The sequence below is a fragment of the Agelaius phoeniceus genome, chromosome 13, assembly GCF_051311805.1.
Source record: "Agelaius phoeniceus isolate bAgePho1 chromosome 13, bAgePho1.hap1, whole genome shotgun sequence".
Taxonomy (NCBI): Eukaryota; Metazoa; Chordata; class Aves; order Passeriformes; family Icteridae; genus Agelaius; species Agelaius phoeniceus.
In genome coordinates, this window is record NC_135277.1 from 2,192,424 (window position 1) to 2,204,741 (window position 12,318).

Below are 12,318 nucleotides of genomic sequence, written 5' to 3' on the forward strand. Positions count from 1 at the left end.
GAGGGGAAAGAGGAAACATCTCAGAGATGAGAATTTGGGTCTGGGTGGAGGAGAGGATGGAAAGGATGGATTTGGAATAGACTGGAATAAAGAGGCAGGAGAGCAGAGGACTGGGAGCATACAATGGGATGTGGAGTTGAGGCAGGTCAGGGACTGAGATGTGGCTCCAAGGCTGGGGATAAAGAGCTGGGAGGATGCTGGATGCTGCATCCTGTCACTGTTTAGGGATTAGGTAAATATTCCACTGCAAAATTCCCTTGGCTTTCCCAAAGCTCTGGCAGATCCATTCTGTGCTGCTTTGAGAGATGGATGTGTGGCTGGAGAGAGCAGAGGGAGCAGAGTGAAGGGTGTGAAGGGCAGTAGAGGAATCTCCAGCCTCCAGTTGGGTTGGATGAATGAGACTGGCTGAACAGGAGAGATTGTCACAGACCATCAAAACCAGCACAGCTACACCCTCCCAGAGCAAACCTCCCAACAATCCCTTCCTTCCCAAACCTCCCAACAATCCCTTCCTTCCCAAACCTTCTCTGTGCAGCTTTTCAGACTCTCCATTTCACCAAAACCCCAGGAGCACAAAGCAGCCTCGTAGACTTCTCTGGTTGCCTTCAACTTCTCCCCCATCTTGGTGTGGCTGTTCAAGGGGCAGTGTAAGCCCAGCTGCAGTTTGTGGGGGAGATCCAAGGAAGAGAATTATCCCTGAGTGTGCAGTGGTGAGAAAAATCCCTTCTGGAGTCAGGCCAGGCAGGCATTTACTATGGTAGCAGAGTTTTCAGACTGTTGTTAGCACATCTTATGCAGATAAAATATTGCTGCTACACTTACATCTAGTTTTAGCAAGGACAATAAAATTCCAAGCTGCATCGAGAAATTTATTGCATTATGAATGTTGACTGAAATATTGCTCTTTCTACAACCTTACCAGGGGCTGGTGTGTGCACAGCCTTGTCCTCCTGGAACCTTTGGAATTAACTGCAGCCAGGACTGTCCATGCCACAACGGAGGGCACTGTGACCCCGTGACAGGAAAATGCCTGTGTACAGCTGGCTACATAGGAGACAGGTAAAAATCAACCCCCAAAGCCTTTCATTTTAACCATGGACTGTCAATATTTATATCCCTTCTAGGACAATCTTCCTCCCTGAAAAATGGTGTTATGTTTCTATTGCTCCAATTAGGTTCATCCTTCTGAAGCACTTCAAGCAATATAAATGTGGCAATGTTATTACTTTTTATTGGCAATGCTCTCCATTTACAGAGGTTTTTAATATAACTTTTAAAATTTAATGGATTAAATTTAATTTAGATATTTACAGTGATAAATTTAATAGAGAGCATTACATGTTTACAAGATATGTAAATGAAGTATCTTTATACAAATTAATATCCTCAAGAGTAAGCAATGCTGCAGTTTAATGTCTCCTTCATTCTTCTGTGCTGCTGTAGCACTGATCCATCTCAGCCACCAGCAAAAGGTGATAAATCCTCAAAATTTATAAAGGAGAGCCTTCACCCATGAATCGATCAGAGCAGATGATAATATTGTTTTACCAAGGTGTCATGGATTCAGCAAAATGACTGCACAGCAAAGTCAATGAGGGATTGCAGCACGTGCTGGCTTAGCCTGCAGCTAATCCTGGCTAGCAAAGGTTGGGGAGTGCACTTAAAGCAGCTCCCAGGAGCTCTTTGCACAGGACCTGTGGCACCAGGGTTTGCAGAGGTGCACAGCTCACCAGTGGATGTTGTGCTAAAGCACTTTCTCCTCTATATTCCCTTTTTTATTAGCTGTATACTGACATATGCTACAATTATATTTTTATGCAACAAAGCTCACTGGAGTTTCTCATCTCTGCCCTCACTGAATAATCAGCAGGTTGTTGGAGCACCAGCATCCAACCCTCAGCCCTGTGGGAGGGTCAGAAAGCTGCTCCTTCCCATTACACGTGGAGCTTCCCTGTTTCCATTTTATGGACAGTTATAATTGGAGGGGGCTCTGGAGTTTATGTCAGGATTTGCATGGGGTTGAATAGGGAGGAAATACTAATTTTTTCCAAGTAATTGAGAGGAGAAGACATCAATGTGCCTCTCTTCCCCATTCTCCATCTGGAGACTGTTTCCAGACATGTGATACCATATCATTCCTGTTTCTCTTTCTCTTTGTGGAGACTTTTCCACTGAAGGAGGCAGCTGTGCAGCCTGGGCCTTTATAGTGGGGACCACACTTGAATCCCAAGCTGCTCCCAGTGCTGGCCATGCTGGGGGAGGCTCACAGAGCCTCTCTTGCTCTCTTCATTTGGTTGTTGCCCACCCTGATGGATTCCTGGCTGTGGATGGATCAATGCAATCAAGTGTTGGAGCTGTTGGGAGCTCCAAGCCAGCAGCCTGCATCCTGTTGGGGATGAGGAAAGGACATGGGAAGAGGATTTTACTGCTGATTGCCCTCAGAGAGGGGCTGGAGGAGGCAGCACAGGGAGAGACTGGGCAGAGGAGGCACCTTAGGGAAGACATGGCAGGAGCTCACAGGGCTTGTCCTGGAGCAAAGGGAGTGTGGACTCATGAGGTCTGTACTTGGACAAAAGTGAGAGACATTCAGACTCTAAAGAGAGACGTAACTTGGGAAGAGAGACAGTAAAAAAATAAGGCAGTAAAAAAATAAGAATCAGTTGGGAGAAGTGGAAAAGAAGTGAGGGAAGATCACATTCTGGACCTGCATCCAAGCAAAACCCTTGGGAATGGCTCACCTTCCCCATCCCAGAGCAGGGAAGTAAAAGATACTGAGAGGAGAGGCAGGAGAGCAGAAATGCAGGTGTGTGAAAGGATGAATGAGAAGAGGATTGAAAAGGTAAACAGGCAGTTAGGAAAGCTCTGCTGCAGCATGGTAAAATTGGATTAGCCTAGAAATTCCCACCTTTCCAACAGGTTCCTGCAAAATCAAAGCATGTTCATCTCTCAGCCTTTAATCCTCCTTCCATAAGGGAGGGGAAACCTCAGGTCTGTTGTGTCCAGATGCAGTTGTGCTGCTCCTCGGGACTGGGCAGCCCTGGTTTGTACTGGCTGTACTGGTTTGTTCTGAGCACACACCTGCCTCACCTGCCTGGGGGCCCACTGAGTTCTGTGAGGGACAAGGTCTTTAAAGAGTCTGAGTGTCTGTCCTTGGTTTTGTGTTCACACCACAGGGACAATGGGACAGACCAGGCAGCTCCAGCTTAGCTCAGAGTCTGTTTCACCCTCTGTATCTCCTGCAGCTGTTGCAGTGTCACAGCAAAAAGGAGAGCAGGAAAATCTGCTACACAACAAAACACTGCCTGCTTTAACATTTTATAAGGCATTGAAAAAAATATCAATAATGACAGATACTGTGAATAACAGCAATAAAGACATAAATACATTTTACCTACTATCATCTTAAAATTGTCAATAAGTACTATATAATGTTCCAGTTCATCATCATGTGCAGAAGATAATAACACACAGTTAGATAAATATCTGTGGAGATGAAATGGTCATAAAGGTCTGTGTGAGTGTAATTGCCACACTTTTGTTCCCTACCTGTTTTCCAAGGGTGGCACTGCACTAAATCTCTAGGAAATTGGCAGCACTGTTAATAACTGCAGGATGCTTTGTGTTCACTGAAATGACTGGATCTGTCATGGAAATGTGTGTTTTACAAACTGGAAAGGAATAATAGCAGAGGCACAGTTAGAAGCTGAGAATGGAGTGTTTCAGAATTGAGTGGCTCACAGGAAAAGTGAACATGCTGGTTTAGCTTTGTTTTCCATATTGCCCTTAAATCGAAAGATTGAATCTTAACAGAATAAATCTCACATTTATTAGAACTATATGGGCAGATTTACTCTCCTGTTGTCGTGTTTGTACTTGTATCTCTTATCTCCAGGTTAGTGCATTTTGGCTTTTCATATTTGTCTGTGCTACATAAACGTGGTCATTGTTCCAAAACAAAGAGGAGAGCCTAAAAAACTTCGCAGTATTATTTCTTAAAAAAATAAAATTGTGGGGAGAAATGTAGGAGTATGTTCTAAGTTCATCTCTTAAGCATGCTGTCTTCTGTTTAATATTTTGTGAAATTGCTTCCATTAATTCTACAGGTGACAGCCATATTATCCTATCCCAACCCAAATAATTATGGTACATATTAAAGTTCAGTGGATATTATAATACGAATCTCCCCAGATAGGCAGAAAGCAATGTAAATTAAACAAGAAACATAACTAGGGCTTAGCAGCTCATTTTGTAATTTAATTGAACAATGTATCTGGTTGTTAATGGTGCTATGGACACATTAGATTGATATGTTGCAAAGGAAAGATGTTTAAGTAGAGAGCTAATTCCTGCTGTGATTATTCTCATGTTCCAGAGGAGTCATTATTAGTATTCTTTGTATAAAATTCATTAGCAGTAGCTGCTTGATCTCCAAATAAATAAGTTGGTTAAATTGTTAGTAGAAAAAGGCTAATTATGTAAATGGATTAGGTCGTCAATATTTCATTTCCAGATGCTTTTCTCCCTGCTAGGTAATGCTTCATCTTCTATAAATATAGAATGATACAGTGCACTATTGACTAAGAATTCACCCCGTGGAGCTCAGAGCTCTCCTGCTCACTCAGGGTCTGTGCAGCAGTGGGGACATGAGGAGCTTCATTGTTCCTCCTTGCATTTCATTTGCCACGAGTGTTCCAGCCCCACTGTTCCCATTCTTTGCTGGCTCTTTCCTTTGCAGCTGAACCCCCTGAGAGCAGCAGGGCTCTCTCTCTCTCTCTCTCTCTGGTGCCTCTCCAGACTCTTTCCCTCTTTGTCCCAAACTCCTCTCACTGTGGGTCTCGTATGAACTCCTCAACTCGGATTTGCAACCAGCAGCTGCGTTGGTGCCTGCTGGAATTAAATCACCAGCCAGGCCCTTTGCTGTGTTCATTTATTTTTAGTAAAACGTGATAATCTGAAGCTGCAAAACTAATGCCCTTCTTATATACTGCCTGTGTTCATTGCAGTTTTGCCTGGCTTGCATCACACATTAATCTTTTATTACTGATCATTATATTAACTCTCACCTGCCAGCTGTGAAATGACCTGCAGAAAGACATTTAACAATTGCCTCCATCCACTGAGTTTACAGTATACACTTTAATCAATGCTCAGGCTTAAATTAATGCTGATAGGCAATTTCCAATGCCTGGCATCCATGTGATAAGGGAATTGGGCTTTTCTGGGCTTCTTTTTCTGTTTTTATTAACTGAAAAGGCCTATCTGTATTTCACGGTGGATCATGTAAACTGTGGTACTGACTCATTGCAGAATTCTGAAGCCACTGAATTATGTCAAGCACACAATCAGTTGCTTTCTTCAGGACCTTAGCTGAGCTTTTCCAAGTAGGAAATAATCTGAACTCTTAAATTGGTTGTGTAGGACAAGGAAACAGACTTTTTGGCAATCTCAGAACATATCCAAGTAGGGAGATATTTTTATCAGTGCATGGAAGGTGCAATTTAAAACAATCTGTGTAAAGTGTTTGCAGGTTCCAATTTTATGTGCATCAAATATTAAAAATGTTGGCAATTTTTAAGAAGATTCTCCACTAAGGAGCATGAAAGTGATTTTTATGGAGATTTTATACTACTGAGCTACCCTGGAGTAGGAGAAGAATAGCAAATTTAAGCTTTTAGTTACTCAGAACACACTCAAAACACAAAGGGGTTTCTTTTCTCCTTGTTGGTATAAAACTGATGCAATGTCAACAAAGAGGGCAAGTAAAACTAAAGCATTGCTGGAAACATTTTGCTCAATATTGCTAAATACACTTTCCCTTTTATCCCTCCTCATCACTGAGAGGGCCATTCAAGTGAGGTACACAGTCCTCCTGTGATAAAGAGAAGTCAAACAGGTGAAGGGTTTTATAATAAAATATTTTATTGCCTCTCAGTTTCTTACGATTGATGAACACAATTGTCAAGGTCCAGGAAAGAAGAATGCATTTTGTGAATGAAGGTAACATGAACTGATGCAAATTTAGCAGGCTGTAATTGGGCATGGATGAGTGCAGTTTCTCTCAGCAGCAATTTGCACGCCCAAGATACCCCATCACTGCAGTGATGCCATCAGTTCAGTGCTGCTTCCATAAATGAGCAGGGATTGCTCTGGGTGGTATTTAGTTCATTAACAAAGAGGTTCCTGTGTGAAAGCAGTGTCCTGCTGGCCTTGTGGGTGTAACTGGTCCATGTCCTGTGCCGTGGCAGGTGCCAGGAGGAGTGTCCCATCGGCACCTACGGCTTCCAGTGCGCGCACGCCTGCGCCTGCCAGAACGGCGCCAAGTGCTACCACGTCAACGGGGCCTGTATCTGTGACCCTGGCTTCAAAGGCATCCACTGCCAGGAGAGAATGTGTCCTGAAGGCTTCTATGGCCTCAAGTGCAACAGGAGATGCCCCTGCAATGTTACCAACACCCTCAGGTATGTACATCGTGTAATGTTCTAGCGCAGGGACTGGTACAATGAAAGCATTGGGAAAAAATTCAGCTAACTACACCGACTGTCCTTTTGTCTGCAGTTTTAAGTACAAACCCAGAGAGTTTCTCTGGTTTGCAAAATTTTGATTTAAACAACCTCAGGTTTGGAACCATAAACCTCAGTCCAGCCAGATACTAAGCATGGATCTGTTTACAGTTCTGTAACACCTGAAACAGCCTGACATACAGCTTTATCCTGTAAATCCTCCAGGCATAAGAACCACCAGATGATGCTCATATGTGTGGATAATAACCCAATGAAGTTTAAAAAATAGATACATATTTACTCAGATCCATCACTTTCCCTCTTTTTTATGACATGGATTTGCCTGTTAGATCTATAGACAGCAAGGGGACTTTCAACATGAAACCTAATTTGCTTCAGCTGATGTCTCATGGCAAATTACCTTGTTGGAAACACTTGAGGCCGATGTATAAATAGACTGAAATCAATATCCCTGAGTCAGTCTGTGGAACTGTAACATGGTTGACATTGTCAAAATAGACTCCTTATGTGAGCCCATTTTTGCTCTTCATTCTCTTTGTGTATGAGGAAAATATTCAGGAAAATAAATATCAGGGAATTATACCTACAATGGAATGAGCCTCACTTAAAAGGTCAGAGTTTGATGTTTTATTCCCTTTTTTGCTTTTTTAAAGATCTGATTCTTGAGGTTCTCTTTACTCTGAGACAGAGCCACAAACAGACTTGAGCACTTTGAATTTGCTTTTCCATTTTAGGCTTGAATAAGTTTTCCAAACCTTGAAAAGAAGGAAGAATTTAAGACTCTTCCCTATTATCCTCTTTGTTACCTTAAGTAGCTCCTTGCCTTGTTTTACTGACTGCTGGAATTGCTGTTTGGAGAATCCTCACTCCCTGTATTGCAGTAAAGGGGGCCTGGACAGCCAAACCCCTGGCCTGAGCTGTGTGATGTTCTGGAGCCACATTTCCTCACCTGCACAGTGCTGAGCCCCTCAGCTCCCACTGGATTCCCTCCTTTGCCTGCCCATTGCTGTTCAGCAGGCAGAGCCAGTTTAGGGTTGTGTAGGCTTCAGGGGAAGGTGGAGATAATTGATGCCCAGGCAAAAATGCCCTTGATAGCCATTCTTCAGTTTGGAACCAGACAGGTGGGGACCTGACTGTTCTGCTGATGCTGACAAACCCACCTTGCCATCTTGCTGCTGTTAAAATAAAAACACACTCAATTATGTGTGCAAGAAATGGCACCTCATTTGTGTGCACACACAGACACACACAAACACTTCAGGCAAATCTGTCTGTGCACTTGAGGTACACCCTATTTGTCTCAGTCCTGGAAACAAACAGGTGATTTTCCTTGTGAATTCAGCTGTGAGTGGTGAGGCTTTGCTTACCTGAAAGTCAGAGCTCACAATGGATTATTTAAAACTTGTAATTGTGGTGATACAACTCCTGTGCAGAAAGAGAGCTCCAACACAATTGGGTTTGACAGCCAGGATCCAAAGGGTTTGAGGCTCCCAGGGAGCTCTGTACAAGAGTCTCCCATCGCTTCTGATTATGTTGTGTATCATGAAATCACTGCAAAAATACCATCCCTGAGGCAAGAACTGCACATTATACACAAAAGGTTAGTGCTGTGTTGTACTGAGGATGGGGGATGCCTCAGGAATTACTGCAGGGGGAGCTGAGGGATGAATTCCTCCATGTCACATCACTGCAGCACTGTGGTAAATCCAAGTGGAATTGCTCCTCAGTGTAAACTGTTCTGCAGGTGTACAGGAGGGTGAGAATATGCTCATGGTCAGCAGCTGACACTTGTGTCTTCACCCCTCCTGAGCCTGCAGAAACCTGTTTGTTTCCATAAAGGTAGAAACAGAATGGAAGGACTGCAGGCCACAGGCAAGGCTGAGCTTGGCTGCAGTCTCAGCCATGTGCTCAATTCATTAAGAGTCTGTTAGGTGGGGTAAGACTACGGGTTGGAGGGTGAAAGAATTCACCCTGTGTTACTCAGAACTACCTGGGAGGTGCTCTGTGAATTTGCCAGAGGATCTTTCCTGAAAGAACAGATGAGCACCTTCCAGCTGTGAGAAAAGAAGAGGTCTCAGAGAGGTTTGAGAGAGCTCAGAAAGGGGGAGGATTGAATCCTCCCCCAGCTCTTTCCTGGGCATGTGGTCATTCCTACACACCCTGCCTGTGCCTGCTTGCTGTCTGATGGGAACATTTTATTCCTTCCCTCCCAACACTGCTCCGTCAGCGTCGCTTGCAGCATCCTCTGCTGAGATGGAATCTCTAGTTCCTTAATAAATGAGTCTGGTCTCTCTGTTGATAAAATCTCCCTTTTTCCTACATCTTATCACTGCTGTTATGGAACAAAGAGATACCAGCAAGCTGTAGGTCAGTAAATGTTCTTTCATTCATCCGTGGGATTTCAGCTCTCCACTTTTCCACCAGCTCTGCAGAGTGCTGTCAATTGCTGAGCCAAGGAGCCTCAGAGCTGGTGGAAAATGACCTTTTCCAAAGGCACTCCAAATTCTGAACAAATCTTTGTGCTGATTGTTTAACCAGTCCCATACAGTGCATTTCTTTTCCCATCCACCTCTTCCCATTCTTCCCTGAGTGTTTGTTCATATTGAAACTGAGCTATTCCAAAGTGACTCATTTACCCACAGCCATCTATTTTCCCCAGGAGCAGTTTAAGCTCTTGGCTACTTGTTGTGATCCCCAGGTGTGGAGGATAATTATTAAACACCTGTAGAAGGTGAAGGAAACTCCTGTCCCTGGATTTGTCTCATTCGATTTGCTTATTGGAGATTTTACTAGAATGGGAAGTTCTGAGGGCTTTGAGGAGTAGCTGAGGAGGAACAGTAGGAAATACACAATCAGCTTTTCCATTTTCATAGATCTATCTATTTTAATGTCTGAAGAAATCAGAGTGATCATCTAGTCTAACCTCCAGCATGGTAATGACTGAAGGACACCATCCAATAATTTCTGCATCAAAGCACACTGAAAGGCACTTTGTAGAGGACTTTGAACAACCCCACAATTAGGTGATTTAGAATGTGGTGGTGACTTGGACTGTCCTTCCACAGGGAAGGATACACCTGTAAAAAACTCCCCTCTGCAAAAAGTCCATGTTGAGACAGTCTACAGGAGCTGGAAGGGAATAATCCTGGCTTGTTCTTCTGTCAGGCAGGGAGGGAAATGAACAGCTGGGGTAGTCCTGGGCACCCCCTCTTCCTGAGCACTGGTGTGGAGCCAGCCTGGGGAGCCCTGTGCCCCTGGTAATGTCTTTCCCAGGTCAGAGATGTGAGAAGGAAGGAAGCCACTGGGACAAAGGCAAATGGAATGGGCAGATCTCCAGAGGCTCCAGTTACTGCCTCAACATCAGCAAGATGGGGAGGACCAAACCCCATAGAGCTCCCATGGAGTTCTGCCTTGATCTGAGTCAATAATGTGCTGGACAAGGCTGGCTCTGAAGATGTGCTGGGCTGAAGGAGCAGCCCTGCAGCCTCACTGGGGCCACTGCTTTAAAGCAAAAGGTGTTTTAGTAAGGGAGACTGGATGTAGCATGGACACCATAAAACAGAAAATGCTGTAAAATAAGGATTAGGCTGCTGATAACAAAAATGAGAGGACTGGTGCTGCTGGATAAACAGAAAATCAGAAAATTCACTGGGAAGGTGTTGCTTTGGCTGAAAGATGTGTGGATAACAAATTCAGAATTTGGAACAGACCATGCTGTCTAAAACACTTCTCCTTTGCCTTGAGAAATTTACCTGCTTTCCTCAGATTTCCTCAAAATTGGATGCTTAAAAAAATTAAAGGTGAAAAATGCCCTTATGCTTTTCAGTTCAGCAAATATTTTTTTTTTTTTAATAAATCTTTTATTGCTGTAAATGTGGCTCAAAAGCCAGGGATTGCACAGTAGCTTTCAAAGTGCAGCAGGAGCCCTGGAACCCTTTCCTTGTCAGCCCTGAAGTGTGTGTGGACAGCTCTGATCCACCTCTGCTTGGCCTGGAGCCACAGGAACACTTGGCTGCCTGTGTTCACTCCTTGTTTCTACTCTGCTTCTTCCTGCAATGCAGGAGAGTTGAAGAAATAAAAGTTGTTAAGATTCAATGCAAACTATGAAGGATAACACTGCCAAACTCTTTAAAGAGTGTGAGGTTCTCTCGCTGCTCCCAGCAAGGGTTGGAGAACAGATGTTGGTGGGTTTGCCTTTGGGATCCTTTTGGAACCCTCCCATTCTCCCAGCCATCCTTCAGTGATCCTTCTGCAGAGAAATTGTTCATTAATTTCAGTTCTTTGGGGGCTGGAGAAATGCCTCACATGCGCTGTGACCCCTGCTGGCAAAATGTTAGATGGACACATGGCCTGGGAAGGTGCACTCAAAACAGGAGGGGAGGAATTATACAGATATTTATAAAAAACTGTAGCTGTATTTCCTATTCAAGCTTTATTCTGCCTCAAACATTTCAGCTTCAGTCCAAATAGCATTTAATTCACTGGGCAGTCTGGATACATGGGTGTTTGGATGGGTGATAGATGAATTTCCTGGCTCTGTTCTATATCTAGGTTCATAATTTGACCAGAATGTGATTGTACAAAATGCCAGCAGAAGATAAACCTTCCTAACACACACCACACACATACAATATTCCTACATCATGAGCTGCAATATATTTAGTATGTAACTCTGCTCACTTTAATTAGGGGAATAGTTCATACAATCCAGAGAGAAAAAATAATTAATATAAAAACTTTGAACTATTTAGTGATATCTTGAAAGGGTTTCCAAAGGGAGAAAGGCATCATTTTGGAAATGGGAAAAATGAAGGCAGAAGAGTCAGTTAGGTGGCCAAGATTGCCTGGCAGGACTGGGAAGAGAACAGCTGCCTTGTGCAGTTTGGGAAAGCATCTAAATCTCAGCCTTCCTGAAGTTAACACTGCATCAGGCACCTGCATTGTCAAACAAGGGCTTTGGAGGTAGGAGAAAAACAAAACCCTGAGCTGCTCAAGCTGCTAACAAAATTATCCTTCCCCCAATGGGAAGATTATGTGGGTGGAGGGACCCAAACATCTGCATCGGATTTTTCTGGCTCACAGTCCCATGAAATGTGGACAAAGCTTTGGTGGGTCAGAATCTGCCCTCAAACTTCTACTGACCTTTGTTTTGGAGTCCAAGTTCCCTGTCTCCAGTAGATTCTTCTGGAAAGCCTGTTTGGTTTTGATTCTTGTTTTAGTGCACATCAGGATGAGTTTTAGCCCTTAATACATTGCTTGTATCCCATGCAAAAAAGCTGCCCATGCTGATGAGGGAGCCAACCTTGGAGTACAAACTCTGAGAGAGTGTAGTATTGTCTGCTGAACTGTCATAGTCTGATTCAAACTGCCCTGGTAATATATTGCCTCTGAAATAGTTGATTTCCCCACCAGATGCAGTTCTCATGGAAGCACATGATACATGTAGTAGTAGTAGTAGTAGTGGAAAGAGAGCAACACAAAATTCATTTCAAAATCCTTCTTTAATGTTGAGCCTTCTGCTCCTATTAGGTGATGATTAATAGACACGGGGGGAAACATGAGCTTTTGTTGTTTTCATCTGAATGTTAAGAGGTGCTTTGTGAAAACCATATTTCAGGGACTGCTTTGTCATGGATGGTAGTTTGTTATGCTGATGAATTGTTTTAATTAGTCAGTAAAACACTATTTATGATGAAACGTTTGACACTTAGAAAATTTGATCCTTTTTAGTTGCAACACTATATGACCAACCTCTCCTAACAGAAATTGCCTGAAACATAGTTGGAAATTACATTTT

General features: G+C 43.4%; 1 protein-coding gene across 7 annotated transcripts in view; it reads left to right on the top strand.

Moving 5' to 3' along the window:
* Window positions 1-12,318, top strand: part of MEGF11 (multiple EGF like domains 11) — a 254,466-nt gene that overhangs the window by 166,101 nt on the left and 76,047 nt on the right. For all 7 annotated transcript variants that reach the window (XM_077185613.1, XM_077185612.1, XM_077185615.1 and 4 more), the window contains 2 exons: window positions 923-1,059; window positions 6,246-6,458. In XM_077185613.1, coding sequence (XP_077041728.1) covers window positions 923-1,059; window positions 6,246-6,458 — 350 coding nt within the window. The remainder of the gene's footprint in view (window positions 1-922; window positions 1,060-6,245; window positions 6,459-12,318) is intronic.